At 40.4% G+C, this 16112-nt stretch overlaps 1 protein-coding gene across 4 annotated transcripts in view; it reads right to left on the bottom strand.

The window, feature by feature from the left end:
- myo1b (myosin IB) overlaps window positions 1–15870 on the bottom strand; it is a 66343-nt gene extending 50473 nt beyond the window's left edge. For 2 of the 4 annotated variants that reach the window (XM_072685988.1, XM_072685990.1), the window contains exons 1-3: window positions 15662–15868; window positions 6444–6587; window positions 3492–3607 (exon numbers count right to left, since the gene is read on the bottom strand). In XM_072685988.1, the coding sequence (XP_072542089.1) occupies window positions 3492–3607; window positions 6444–6578 (251 nt within the window). In that variant the 5' untranslated portion in view covers window positions 6579–6587; window positions 15662–15868. Of the gene's footprint in view, window positions 1–3491; window positions 3608–6443; window positions 6588–15661 lie in introns of all 4 variants that reach the window. The other 2 variants (XM_072685986.1, XM_072685987.1) reach the window with 2 other exon arrangements.
- Window positions 15871–16112: the final 242 nt, after the last annotated feature.

The raw sequence follows: 16112 nt of genomic DNA, 5'->3' as shown, positions 1-16112 counted from the left end.
CTCAGGGTTCCAGCTGCACAGTTCTGGAGCTGTTACCAGAGTGGGTGAACACAAGCCTGCAACCAGGTATTCAAAAGTAATTTCTACCTGCTGACACACATTTTCTATGCAAATCCTACATAGATCGGACTTACAATCATCAACTCTTTGGATCTAAGCAAATTAAAGAGAGGCTGACTGGCTTCCGCAAGTCTTAATGAAAAGGGTCAGTGTGGAGTGTATTTTGCTGATGGCTTTAGGATGTTAAGTCTGTAACAAGGATGGGCTAATCCTTGGTGCTTCTTTAATTACTACAGAAGCCTCTCAGTCCAATGCTATCAGAGGCTTCTTGTTTCCATATGATATGAAACATCAGAAAAGCACATTCCTACCACCTCAAAAAGTGTGAATGAACATACATAGATGTTCATCTCTCTGCCTTGTTTCGGGACAAATATCATTTGCTGATATTAGCTTCCCTTTATCATGTGTGGGAATTTCATGATAGCTAGACAAACAGCAATGGTCCAAAATGACAGGGAAAAAAAAGTTAATTCTCCTGTAAAGTTGACATTTAGAAGATATGAGGGTTTTATTCTGACAGTAACAGTATGAGACATGAATAGTGCAAGACTACTTTGGGCAATCAATTGTGTTTTCGCTCATTAAATATGTTTCTAAAGGTGGTCTCATTCATATGAAAACCAATGTGGTAAAAATAATCAGACGCAAAGCTAGCCATTGACCAGACTGATGGATGTAGTTAAAAAGGGGGACTTACTCAGAAAGAATAAACACGCATTATATAAATATAACCTGTGCAAGCATGAACTATGGAAACTCATGTGCACTCAAAATGCCAGTCATCACACGGAGATCCTTGGAACACTTGGCTCCTGGTGCCTGCATGTGCAGAGATCATGCTAAGCTAAGTAAATGTTTATCTTTCATTTAATCTGACCGTTTTACTGCAAGGGTGACCTTTGAAAGCAGTAACTTGGTGTGGTAAAATAAACTGCTCTCTGCAGTGAAGCAATGAAATCCTAAAGATGGGGTATTTCCTATCCTTTATGTAGCCTAAAAGTCACATTAATTAATCTCCCCTTTCCTGTTTACATGTTCTCACCCATCTTCTACATTGCCTGGCTTTTCCCTACTGTCAGAAAGCAACTGAGGCTGGCATTTTCCAAGTCCACTACATGAAATCTGACTTACATCACCTAATGTACAGTGATTATGGTCAGAAAAACGAGAGAAGCTTAAATTCAAGTATGCATCTGTCTCTGACACATGACCACAAAAAACTTCTAGTCTATCCATCAGACTGGGGTTCTTTCTCCAATAAATCTTTTTTTGGCTTTGTAGTGACTATGGTATATGGTATAAACACTCAAACAAATTCATGCAAATGCTGTAACTGAATCTTCTCTACTGGTGTGTGAATGTATAGTTGCTCTAAATTAGAAAATGGCAAACTGGCATAGTAGTGTTAATATCAATGAAGTTAATCACAGTGGTTTGATGCATTAGTAGGTGAAAATTGCTAATAATTGCTAGTCAAATTAAAAATAATTATTAAAAAATAATTAATACAAATAATTATTATTAATAATAATTATTTATACTTAGGTGATGAAAAGATTAGTTTAACATTCTATTTCACAACATTTTGATTGTGAATACCTGAGAAGCAACACATTTGGTTAGAGTAGGTCAAAATTATCTTTGCTAATAGGTCAGGCCTGTATAATCATGCTACCGAACATCATTTCCATTGATCCAGATTGATGCCTCCCAGCAGGGGATTACAGACTTAAGACTTGCTTACATTCTGTCAAGCAAACTGTGCACTAAAATATAGAGCTTCTAAACTTCATTGAATTTCTACAAATGACAATAGGATGATCAGTGGCGAATACAGCCTGATCATCAGAACACTGCGTTCACCAGCTTTGCTTACTCACTCTGTTACCAGGTCGTTAGGTGTTGACTGTAAACATAGTTCAGTTATGTGTCAAGTCCTGGGAAAAAAAATGGAGGAGCATCTCAGAAGCACTTTCAGCCCAGAAAGCACCTACATGAGCAGGATTAGAAGTATGCATGAATTGAGAACTTACACTTACACAAGTTCCTGCTTGACTGGCAACAGACTTGGTTCTGGCCTTGTTGTGCCTGCCAGCTACAGTACTCTGGCCCAAGAGGCCTATAAATTTAGGCCTTTGCTTACAGTTCCAGTGGCCTCTAAAAAGTTGCGCTTCTCAGGCATAATAGCCAAAGCAGCTGCCTTGGATCAGCTCTGAGTCTGGCCCCAGTTCACACATGGAGGAGGCGTTGACCCTGACTTTAGTCTAACAGGGGGTAAGACTGGAACACAATGAATAGGATGGGGACAGAGCATGAGTAAGAAATGCTGCATGCCAGAGGAAGTGCTAGCTGGAAGTGGGGAAAACGTGAACGTGAGATGGACAGAAGCTGCTGGAGGGCTTTGCTTGTTTGGTAGTCTAGCATGAAGGGAGATCTAGAACCTTGAGGGGAACATTTTAAAATCTATAAAAATGTAAATACACATTCAAGGATGAGGATAACAGAAATATTAGAATAAATCTGTTTGGTTAAAGCAATGATCCTTTTCCCCACTGAACAAGATGGAGAGAAAACGAACAGACAGAAGAACAATGATCTATGCCAAGATAGAGGTCTTTGATGGACCTTCTAGCATGGATCATTTATGGCACTGGTCCACTGATCTTTCAGCTGGCCAGCTTGCGTCTGCTGATTTTTATGGAAAGCAGAGGCTAATTGAGCAGAGCAGTCTGCTTTGTTTTGACTTTGGCCATCTTGTCAGTCTACTGGCACCACTCTTAAGAGACAGATGGTCATTAGCCGAAGCGTGGCAACAGAGGCCATCCCATCCCCCACCTAGAACTGGACCCTCATGTCTCAGGGGTCACACGAAGCAGGGAGGAGCTTGCTGGCTCAAACATTTGGATCAGACATTTATCAGACAGAGAAGTGACTTAGGTGTCATGACTGCAGTAAGTTTCACAGCCTGAGAATTAGAAAGGCAATGATGACTTCAGAATAGACATCAGTTTGTCTACTAAAATGGACTGAAATGGGGAGAATAGAACTAAACTGAAGTATATCCAAACTGATTTGTAAGAAGTTGGTTTATTGAATTTTATAAAAGCGTTTTATTAGCACACATGCATGTGCTCAAATTCTGCACAATATCGTGTCTATCATATTTTTTGTTAACAAGCTGTAAACTAAAAGAATCACTTGTGTTTGGTCAGACAAGGAGGGTTAAACATTTCCGAATGCTCGTCAGTCAACAGAAAAATGCAGAATTCTGCAGTGTTGGTATGGAATTGACATTTCAATCAGGCCAGAAGATAAAGTTGCATCTTGTTGGCAAACAGTGAAGCATTGTTGTTTGCGACCTAACATAGAGTGTGTCCTACACATCTTGTTTGAAAAGGCTGAACAGAGCGGCTGGTGGCCGGACTTACATGTGTGGGCTGAGCTCATAGAAGTTCCTGTTGCGGTACTCCTCCACCTTGTCGGCTGTGTAGATGGGCAGGGACTTGTAGGGGTTCATAGAGATCACCACACTGCCAATGTATGTCTGCAATTCGAGTGATTGAAGAGTGAGAAAAACAAAAGGAAAGAAATCTGGTCAATAACCTATGGAAAACCTAGGTCATATTATATACAATCCAAAGTGCAGAGTAAATGAAGGACCACTTTTTCCTTTTCTGTAGTTTCTTTTACCAGCACTGAAAGCTTGAGTGTCAATTCATATTCACCAGAAAAAAACATAAGCTTCAAAATCTGACATAACCAAACAAAAAAAGGGAAAATAACAAAATATAACATAACATTGTTTAGCTGGAAATTCTTGGGTTATTGTTCAGGCATGCAGGGGTCCAAAAGCACATGAGAATACAATAGAAAAATGTGTGGAATGTCAGGAGACACCAGCAGGACAAGTGAAACTAAAATAAGGAGTCATGGCCATAGTGTCAGAGGGATGGGTCAGGTAGCAGACAACTATTTGCACATAAAACTCTCCAACTAGCAATTATCAGTCTGCGTCAAAGTCATATAGGACCAATATGACATTCAAAAAGACTTTACAAGGGCCAGCAAGGAACTACACTGAATTTATTATACATCTCACGCTTTTTCACCTCATTTTATCATAGGAGTCATATCCGTGATAGCATTCCCACCCATGTCAAACTAGTGGTTCTAAAAATAAAGCAGGTGGATAGCTTTACTATGTTGGAGGCCTGAGAACAATAAGTGATTCTTACAGGCCTCACCTACCTTCCATTATATTGCATGTTGCATAAGCCTCTCAGCTAAGAGTTAGGCCTCTCCCATAGCAACACAGCCCACAATCTATTGTTGAGAGGACATGGGTGGCATAATGAGGCCTTTAGATGTAGAAAACAAGAGTAAATCGAAGGTGTTGGATTTAGAAACATAGATGGCACCCATTGTGTAGGTGATGTGGTATGTGTGAGGGAATACATCACATAACTGCATCTCCGTACAATCCTATTCTTACACACAAGTGAAAGAAACACACCCAGACAAACCTCTTTCTACTTCCCATAATGATGGGGAGCAGCTTTATCTCAACCCTCTGAAAGTGAAATGGTCACACTAGTATGAGGGAACCAAGGAGAGATATTTATCTGCACTACAGATATGGACAGCAGACTAGTACAAAAACATTTAAATCAGTTCTAAACTTAGCTGGTGGTGTATACTGTGACGTTATGGAGCTGGTTACTATAGTTACTTTTTAAAACCACAAGAGACATCTGTAAATGGATTATGCACAATGGGTTTGTCACATCCTGATCTTCACGGTCAAGCATTCAATAGGAACTGGATATTATTCATGACAACACTTAATGGCCATTTCAAAACACTGTCCTTATCTACAGCCAAAATACATGGCCAAAGTCTAGAAGTTCAAGATAAATTCAAGGACTGTGATTCATAATTCCACTTCTATCACTTACTGAAACATATTACTTACTGACAATAATACTGTGTCTACTGTAACAGTATATAACAGTCAAGTGATTAGATAAGCTCTGAAATGCACTGCAGTTTTAGCTGCCTTGAATAATAAAAAACCATCCGATAAAAAAGATCTGATAAAAAGGCCGAGATAAAAATGATGAGGCCAGGTTGGTTCACTGACATCCTTACATGCAGGTCAAACCAATCAGGCTAACAAATAAAACATGAAACAAAAGTTTTATTTTACTACTAAGGCTACTAGTTGACAGATTAAATGCTGTTTTTTTCCATGTTATACACTGTAGTCCATGTACACAAGCTTTGGGGCTTAGCAGCAAATACAAGGCTGCAGACACAGTGTTAAAAGCTTTCTACAGCTGGACGGCATTGGTGGTAGTGAGCCACTCCCTGCTTTCATAATTACAGAGTAAAATTCTCATTATCTGTAGCTACTTCATGTTTTCCGTAAGTGGACTAAAACCCAGGGTTCATGAAGCCTAAAACTACACTATTACATGACAAACAAATCACAGCCTGTATTAGTTAGCGATTCTTAATATTCACCAAATATGATATGAGAGTATTATGAACTGAGCAGTATCTCAGTTTATTTGAGCTAAATGTGCATGAATGGACTAAATGTAGTATTTAAATCATGCTGATCTATAGAATGTTGTGCTTTTCCAGACCTGCCCTTAAAGCAGTCAAAGCATAACAGCTGGTTCTACCATATAAATTGATAGATGACACTAGAGATGAAAATGCAGCAATGTAACTGGAGAACTTTAGATTGAGAAGCATAATGCAGAATCTGCCCAATCACTGAAAACCAGAGAGACTACAAGCCTCAGTTAGAAGCTACAGTCAGAACACCATCCCTAAAGAAATACAATAGAGGACGACCCTTAACCCAACGTGTTCTACCCTTAACCCAACGTGTTCTACCCTTAACCCAACGTGTTCTACCCTTAACCCAACGCACTCTGGATGTTCTGCTTTATTTAAAGAAGCATCTACATTCCAGGACAACCTAATTCATCAATTGTCATGCTCTGTGGCCGCTCATGTGCCCCTGCTACTAACGCAAAGTCTAAATAAATGGGACATTCTGAGAGGGGGAAGAAAAAAAAAAAAATGACAGAACAATGAAGAAATGCTAATTTATGTTCACTTCCTCTCCGCTCTCCAATTTCACTCCATGCTGTGCAATGTAAACATACTCACTCGCAGTGAATCTGCCTAGTGCTAAACTTGGAGGCACTAGTGTGATGTGGCAGACAGGAGGAGTGGGAGCATGGGAACAAATAAGACAGCTGATTGCAAGACACAACTCTTCAGAACATGAAAAATCCTGGCACAGACTCAGTAATACACTGAAGCACGTTGCATTCAAACTGTTAGCAAATGTTGGTAGAACTCACATAGATTTCATTGTGCTCAAATCGCTTTCGTAGATTCCCAATGAAGGTTTCTTCTGACAGCGGTTCAAGAAGAACCATGTCGCCCACCCCTATCATGTTATCGAGAAGTGACGTCTTCACCTCCATTTTGGACATAATCGCCCCCTGTGGAGAAGAAAGAAAACAAAATCATCAGATGTTTAATCCAGGAAGACCCTTCATATCCAGACACTCACACATATTGTGTTAATTACATTTAAATGCTTGTTTCTTATACAGCAATGCATTAATCCTAGAGGCAAAGAGCTGTACACTCCCCCGGAGTTGTGTGCCCCCATAGCTCTGCGAGTTCTAAACGGGCAGTACAAAAAAAAACATGTTTGCACAGCAGCAGTTTTGGGCCACAGGGATCATTTTATTCAACCAGGCTGTTTAGTTCAGCTCAGAACTCTATGGACGTCAGAAATCCCATTGGGAATGATGTAACGAAAAAAATATATATAATAAAAACATGGTCCCCGGTCTTGATTCCTGCTTATTCCCTGGATGTTTATGGGTTAGGGTCTTGAATTGAACAAAGACCCTATTTTAATTTAGCTAAGGGGGAATAACTCGGTCTTGACTGAAGATGCTAACAAAAGGTTTGTCTGTTTCCGAGCAGCAATCTCACTGTAAACCGTCCACTGTAACCCATGAAGATGGAGTATAGTGAACAGAGGTGTGGAGACAAAGACACTGCTGGAGATGCCAATTCTTTCAACCACTTTACCAATCTCCTCTGACCACAAATCCTGTTACTATGTACAAGAGATAAAAGGAGGCCCGGCTCCATTCACTGCCTTGATACTCAGCTTTACCGAACTGCTAACTGCTTGTGTGCTAATAAAACAGAGAGGCCATAGTGAAGTGACATGCTCTTTACGCTGTTTTACTACACTAGTCTGTAGCCTCCAAATTGCCATTGGTGCACCTCAGAAAGATGCCATCTTGTATAAAGAGTAACAAAACCTTCCATCTATGAAAAAAAAATTAAATGGAGAAGATAAATGATTAAGATATTCTAAATAAATATTGTGACTTCAACAGATAGTTAATAGGGGTGCCCAGAAGCTCAGAGATTGTTTTACTAGCAGGAGTGGTTTCTTTGGATATGGTCATGGAGATCAGGTACATGCATTTAATCTTGTAATTGATAGAAACTTGATCAGTGTTCCAGGTTTGGTTTGGATGAAGACGTACTATACAGAGTCTGAGTCTGTTGTAGTGGTAAATTGTGCTTTTTGTTAACGAATGCTTAACTGTAAGAGGAGTTTGGCAGGTTTAAAACGGTGCATTGACTGTTTATGTCCAATGCTGCTCACAATTTCAGTGGTACTGACACAGAACATCAACTAATTAGGTACATCTTCATTATCCAAATGTCACTTTAAGAATATTAATGTAGGTTTCTTTAGAGCACAAACAAAACAAAGCAATCTTTGTACAGGAGAGCTGCTCTCCAGTTGAGAGTAAAATAAACATTTAGTGACATCAAGAAATTCTCAATATAAAAAGATATCACAATTTTGATTGGCACCTGATAATGGACAAAACCAAACCAGTGGGGGCACATTTGCAAACAGTGTAAAACAGTACTTCTTATACGACAGTAAAAATACACTTGGTCAAAAGTTACTCTCCAAAAAGAGCTTTCCAAGTCTAGATGTTAACTCCGATATAAATCACAATAAACCACAAAAAAAGACAGCTTTGATGAGTCTCTGCCAATAACATAAGGCAAGCCCTTCTGTGCATGCATCATGTCAAATCTGTCTAAAAAGGGGCATTTGGAAACAAAACTCACATGGACTTGGAGCACGTCTGTGAACGTAGGGGGATTAGCAGATAGCATCAGCAGGGAGCCTGCTAAGAACGGGTGTAGAGCTTAGGGTTTGGGGGGCTGGGCACTGGCACGGACACAACTGCCCCACACTGCAAACAGCTGCAGCTGCCAAGGTGCCGAACCACCATGAACAACTTATCAGCATCCCAGATTACTCTTGCACGAATGTGCCTTATCCTGCTCTGCCATGCACAATGACAACAGTTAAGCACAGGGTCAGTCAAAGGGCTCTACATTTTACTAGCAAACTATCAACACCGACGCATCATTAACACGTTCCTGAAAACCACACTGTCCCTGGGACTCACCCAGTCAGGACATCCTGTATATTATGCAAAAGTGGACAATCAATACCCTGCTTTTTTCCTCCCCCGTACACTTTTAACCATAGTTTCTTATCTGTTGTTAATGATTGATGAATTAAAAGCCATGTTCTTCTGACAGTCACTCTACTGCATTATGTTTTAACAAACTGTAAATAAATAAATAAATAAATAACCTAATGCCTGACTAAAATCCATCTCCTGCTTCACACCATGGCAATATCTGTGGCTTAGCAACCAGGTGAAGAGATACAATCCACAGTTCAACCCACTTCAAGGATAACCGCATAAGATTTAATTGCTCAGAATTAAAGGGCATTTTTAATAGAGGAAAGGGGCGGCTTAGTGCCAAGAACTCTTGAGATTATAGAGATGAGAAAGCTAACACACTATACCATTTTCTTTCTACTTTTAAAATCACCTCCACATACAGGAAAAGTAAATCCCTCATGAAGGAACATCTAGGCAGTAGGGAACATCAGTCTAGTAAAGAAAACATTTGCATGGATTACTTTCTCTAGTTCATAGCAACTGTTGTCCAGAAGTGCGGTATTGCTGAACCCCATCTGCACATTTTTCTCCCTAGGTCTCCTGGTGCTCTGCAAGACTTGTTTGTACTGCTGAGTCTATTAACAGTGGGCTATGAATGGGAAGGACACCTTCAAATAAGTTCTAATTTATACCTCACAGCATTCATATCACAAAGATCAATACACAATGTGCAAAGACTGCCTCACTTGAATAGCTTTCCAGTGTTTGGACATTGTGTTCCTACACAGGTGCTTTTTTTTTTTTTTTTTACTGATTGATGATGTTTCAATGATTGGTCAGTCTTTGTTATGTCACCTCATTTCATCAAAATAATACGCATTTGACTATGACTACAGCCAGATTGTGAAGCATTATTGTGGAGCGGACAGTGATGACCTGTAAGAAAACCTCATGTATTTTTTTTTTTAGATATTTATGATGAATAGGCTGATAGTAATCCAGATGGACCGTTTCAGATTGAAAAAATAATATTATAAAAAACAGAGATGAGTAGTTAACAGTGCATTAGTTCTGGGTTTCATCACTCTGTCATTTCTGTCGCAAGTAGTTGCTCCTGTAGTCCAGTAGCCCAGATTCTGTTGGCACTGAAAGACACACAGTGAAGTAACTACGCTAGAGAAAGTGTTGAGGCACGTGTCTTGGCTAACAAATCCATTAGGGGAAGAGCAGCCGAAATCTACGGATAAAGAAGAGAGAGATTATTCTGCTTGGCCAGGAAAGTGGTGTAGCGTGGAATAGGCAACTCTATGACTGCTATTAATGCTGATAAAAATAGTGTCTTTTCTCCTTTTTGGAAAAAAGACTGCACAATATGTTTGTTGTCTGGCACACTGAGCATAAAAGAGAACACACATAAAACAGCAATTACACACAGCGTTGTGCTGTCCATCATCTACAGTTAAAAATAAAAGGTGCTACAAAAGAGTCCTTACTCATAAAGAAACATTTTTAAATAGATGTCTGTGAAGAACCATTAAACCTTAAAGTTTAAAAAAGTGGATGTAAAGGGTTTTCCCAATTTAAAAGGTTCTCACTCACCTCTTTTACAGAAAATGGTTCTTCTTTGGCATTGCTTAAAGAACCCTTTGGAGCATCTTTATTTTTGAGACTATAGAACACCTGATTCAACTGATTCATTGTCTTATTAACCCTTCCTTGATTCGGGGATACCCATGTAGATAGCCACAGTTACAGTCTAGTCTCATTTAGTCAAGCTTTCATTTTTTCCACACTGTTCAGAATCGCATCACATTCACCCTACCACCCTACTGCAAACCCTTCCCCATCATGAATTCACAATCTTGGCCCATAGAACTAACTGTACATAACTGCCTCATGCCCCGGCCACATTTAAAAGGATTTACTGTACATGGCTCGTCATGCACACTGCTACAGGTCAAACATGACCAGTCATAATTGGATATAGTTGAAGGGCATTAAACAACCCAGTCTCATTGCTGAACTTAATCCTCATACTCATGCTGGACAGTTACTGACGTAAATCTGTCAGATCAGACCAGCTATTTTTGGATATATATTTGCCCTAAATTGAAGCCACCTTGTGAATAGTGCATTGGAGGTCTAGTTGTGGGCTCCACATCACACACACACACACACACACACACACACACACACACACACACACACACACAGCACCTTTCACGTCTTCATTGGCTCATATCCAAAACTCTGCAGCTGCCCTTAATTTCCTAAGAGCAACAAGAATAGTATATAATTTAGAATTCCTGGAGCTGGTCCATGTGCAATTTTACACTTATGGCCTAGGTAAAGGGAAAAGTCCCCCGTTTTCACCCTTAAGCAACATTTCTCACTCTTACTTATGCTCTTTCACTCACACTTTAATGTGCATGGCATCTTATAGTACGACCTATATTTAAGTAAGAAGGAAAGGCTACAGAAAAAGGGACAAGTGTGAGAAGTGTGTTCGACAACTGCAGTTTTAAACCAAGTCATGTCCTCTACATTAGCATGACGGCATATTTTTTGTTTGTTTCTTTTTTTTTTTTTTAAGCTGGCTTGTGCCCCGAACTCAAGCATGGAAAACAAAAAACTGCCTGCCTTGCAGCGGGTGATGCAGATGAAGCAAATAAATGATACTGTTGGCCATAATGGGGTTTAATTGAGTGCAAACCCCAGAATGAAGTGCCAGCCAGACTGCATCCCAGCTCGCTGGCAATTGTGGTGATTACAAGTGGCTCCAAATGGAGCAGCAGAGCCGGAGATTTAGAACAGCACAGCAGCCATTGTGGCTATTTGTGAGGGCTGGCAAGCTTGCTCAGTGACCTGAAACACTGCTATGCGAGCACGTCCCACTGCCAGGGTAAACTCTCTAGAGATGGACTTTTCCACTGTGCCACGGGTGCCTGACTCGGCAGATTCAAATGCATCTCTCAATCACACTTCTGCCCCCCCTTCAAATGCTTACCACCAAATCGGTCTCAAGCAAAGTGCTTTACCATGGAGTCCAAAGCTGCCACCATCACGCATGATTTTCATACAGGAGACCACTTTATTTTCATGCATGGAAAATGCATTTTTGAGACACTAATATGGAAAATCTGTGGCTATAACAACAAGGAGCAATACTGCCCCACTTTAAATACCTCTAGGGGCCCAGCCTCCATAAAACATTTCAAGTGTAATGCTCCGGACACTGGGAGCGTGAAGACTGACACATGCCTAACCAGCCACCGACTCTTTGCTGCCAATGCAACGTCACCGGGCAAACAACTTGCTCTGAGGAAAGTGCCAGGAACCCAGCTCTGATGAATCAGCTAGCAGATGCCAATGCTGGCCAGCATCACACTAAAGTAATGTGTGGAGAGAGAGAGAGCTCCATCGACCCACCCGGAAAAAAGCAAGGCCAATTGTGCTCTCTCAGGCTCCTGCTGCTGATGTAAGGCATATTGACCCAGGATTTGAACGATCCCTGGTATAGTGGCAGTTCCTTAGCCCGCTGGACCCCTCAGAGCCAAAAGGCATATTATAATACTAGAATCCTAGTAGTTTTAGAAGCAAGAAGAACTACATAAGATTCCAATATGGATGTCAGAAAATGCTCTTTTTAGTAAGGCCTTTATCTTAACTTTAATTATTAGGCCTAATAACTACATTTACACACATACTGCAGCCCACATTCTTAGTCATTCAAAGAAACCTGACTGCACCAAGACATTTGCAACAGCTTGAAGTTTGAAAGAGACTAGTCAATATATGATACTGATTACTGCAAATTCATAAGAGTACTGCAACAACCCTAGAAGATTCTCAGCCCAAATCTACACATCAATATCAAACAATCTACACCAACATCAATACTGACTCTTCTGAAACCTACTGAAAGACTAACATGAGAAACATGATGTAGGCTATGCAAGTGATCATGAGATTAAAATTCAATTTCCCTATTGTTAACCAGCTCATTAGGTAAGCAACATTTAAAGGTGTGGCGGGGTGGACAGCTGGGTCCTCATTTGAACCACTCCTTCTACTTGGCATTGGGCCCATGTTTAGCCAGCCATGTGTTTGCCAATTACTGATGAATTTCACCCCCTGTAGAGCCAATACACCCTATCCCTCAATGGCCACCTCCCAAGGGTCACTGGAAAACAGAACTAAAGCGTAGCCTGCCACTTACAACCCCTTGGAACAGGGCCAGCAGCTTGGCTACAAATCAATCTTCATTAAAGCGAGTGACTTGTGCTGATGCATGGACTTACACAAGCACGCAGTCCAGAGTAAACTTGACCTCTGCGTTGTTGACTGATGAAAATTATATTATACAAATGTTAGTATATAAATATGTTTTAGCATAATTGATTAGTAGAGCGGTGTGTCCAAAAACCATCAGCATAAAAAAAACAAAAAAAAACAGAGTGCGTGACAATGGATTTACTTTCTTTGCAGACTAAAATCTTTTGGGGTCAATGATCAAATTGTATTGACACAGTATTAGCCACAGTGTGAAGCAGTACATTTGCATGGAGTAGTGATGTTTGTGATAATATGAACTAAACTGTTTAGATTCATTCATACTTGATCAAAGATGGTTGGTCAATCTCTGAAAGACATTTGTGAGTTTTTCATTATCATAAAGGGAAAGTATGGAAAGACCACAGTGCATTATTTTTTTCTAAGCCATCACATGGGCTGCATGGAGAATACATTCACATAAGAAGAGAAAAAAACCTTAACTTTCAATGGGAGTCAATTTTAACTGTGTGGTTGGTGTGGCGCAACAGATAACACCACTTCCTCGCACTGAGCTACCACACCGTGTGGGAGACTGGGGTTCGATTCCTGGCCTGGGTGACTATGCTGCACTACACCAATAAGAGTCCTTGGGCCAGACTCCTAACACTGCATTGGCCCACCTGTGTAATACGAGTAACCCTGTAAGTCGCTCTGGATAAGAGCATCTGCTAAATGCCATACATGTAAATGTAAATGTTAACACAAATGTAAAGAACTGCCAAATTATGGTAAAAAAGCGACAAACAGCAAATTTTGCAAGGCTTTTGCATGATGGTGACAATATGTTGGTACATTTGTACTCTTTGTGTAAGCATAGTCATTGTATGAGAGTAGTCCTATAGAGCGCTGAGAAATGTGAAGTGTGATTGACAACTGAGGGGTGGAGTGGGACTGTATGCTGCATGTTTGTGCGCGTTTTGCTAAATGTAATGGAGCTACAGTGATGGACGACAAATTATAATAAAGACTGCATTGCATCATAAATAAACTCCACTGTAAATATAATAATAAAAACCCACATTTCATCTGACAGATTTTGCCAAATCTCTGTATAACCACGTTATCAACCTTCAGAACATGCAGTCTTTAAATAAACATTACATCACCAAAAACAGCACGATGTTCTGTTAGGGCTTTATCAGCCTTGATCTCCGATGCAACTTTCCTGAGAAAGGTGCCGTAGGTGCTGAGTGGGTGGACCAATGCTCATTTCCAGAGTGAGGATAGTTCTGTGCAGCGTGACCAAGACAAACACACACTGTCTTCTGTAGGCAGGTTACATCCAGCACACCAAGTTATATCAGCAGCATATATGTTGCTTCTATGCACTTTTAATCCAAAATCTCTCTCCCAGTGTCAACCAGTGACTGTAGAATAGCAACAGCAGACCAAAGAGAGAGGCCAACTTTAAACAGACCAGAACACGACGCTGCAGCACTTGAAGGAAATAGTCATACTGATGACTGCTGACATGAACATACCAATATCCATAACCTAGAGTCTTGTGAGTGTATTAGCTGTTAATAGCAAAAACAGAGAATTGTGATTACACATAATTTACTCAAGAAGATTAGGATTCACAAAGACAGGGCTTAGAGAAATCAAAGACTGTACATTTTGGGCACCTTGTTTTAAAAAAAAAACATAATAATAATAATTTAAACTTGTGTCCAATTACACAAATGCACACCATCAGACAAGACATGTTTGGTGTCTCAAGTTTATGTCTTTGTTTCTGCAGGTTAGCTGCGAGTAAATTAGTAAATTCCCAAATATGAAAACTATAAATTAAACTAGGGTTATTCCACTTAAGTAACCCATTTGAACGAACCGATTACTCTTTTAGCTTAATAAAAGACCATTTCAGCTACATTAGCCTCATAACTCCAGTGCAAAAAGTAAAGACACCAAACATGGTTGGACTCATGGTAGAGTTCGAGGCAAGTAAAAAAGATGATTTATTTATTTTATTTTTTTTAAATAGACCATTCCTTGAATACACCATACATTCAGTGTGAGCGTGACAAGCTTTTAGCAAGAAATGTGAAAAACAAAGTTTTTAAAAGATAAAATAATCCACATAACACATACAATAGATACAATGTGTGGACCAGACTACAATGTTTGAGGTGCTCTAAGAAAGCTGCCCAAAAATAAACTTTCCTTATCCAACTTTAGGGCTAGCCTATCAAAATAAGGTGCTCTTTTTGTTAACAGATCAGTCTGTGGTCGTAAATAAAGGACAGTGACCAGAACAGCACTTAGCCTTAACTTTTGACCAAGTCTCCTCCTACCACTTCAGAAGAAAAGGAGCTGTAGGGGTTCTTTGTCTCTGCCACATCTGGCATGCCTCACACTGCAGCCTAACCAATGTCCCACCAACTACCGAAATGTTAACAAAGAGGGCAAAATGTGAGGCAACCTTGTTGGTTTCTACCACGAAAAGTGTTGAGGTAAAGGTTTCGTGCTCTAAAACCTATCTGAGGGGATTAAAATGAAGCCCACACCGTGCAGCCTCTTTTTCCCAATGAATGAATGAACTGTTCTACTTTTTCAGACCACCCTATCTCTCTCTCTCTCTCTCCCTCTCCCCCCCACACACACACTCACACTCACACTTCTTAAACAAACTTTAAACAAGTTAAAGTAACGTCTCTCAAACGCTGGATTGGGGAAAAAAAGGAAGTTTGAATGAAAGCACAACTTGCCTCGTATTCAGAATGAAATCTCCTTCAGTCCACTCCTAGAAGGACATTCAGTATCCAGTTAAGTTTATAAACCTGCAGTTCGCTTCTTTTGTCCCTTTCCTGCTGTTCTCTCGTGTTTGTCCCCTCAGAGTGAGGACTCGTCTCTCGACCAACTCTCAGTGCGGCTCTGCGGTCAGTCAGGACTCCGGATCCACAGGCTCTGGGAGTGGCTCTAGATCCGAGACGCAGCCATCCCACAGTGCTAATCACCTTCCCCGAGCTAAAAACGCCCATCTTCACCAAACTCACAGCCCACAAAACTGTCAGCTGTCGCTACGCTCAGCGTGGACGATTCTTCCTACAACGGCGCCCTCAGGCGTCTGTCTCCTGAAATTGCAGCAGCTCGTCTTGTTTGTTGCAAATGAAATACAGAAATACTGAACATGTAATGCGATATTTTTTTTATAAATAA

This window comes from Salminus brasiliensis, chromosome 8, assembly GCF_030463535.1.
Source record: "Salminus brasiliensis chromosome 8, fSalBra1.hap2, whole genome shotgun sequence".
Taxonomy (NCBI): domain Eukaryota; kingdom Metazoa; phylum Chordata; class Actinopteri; order Characiformes; family Bryconidae; genus Salminus; species Salminus brasiliensis.
This window is presented reverse-complemented; position numbering and strand designations above follow the sequence as displayed.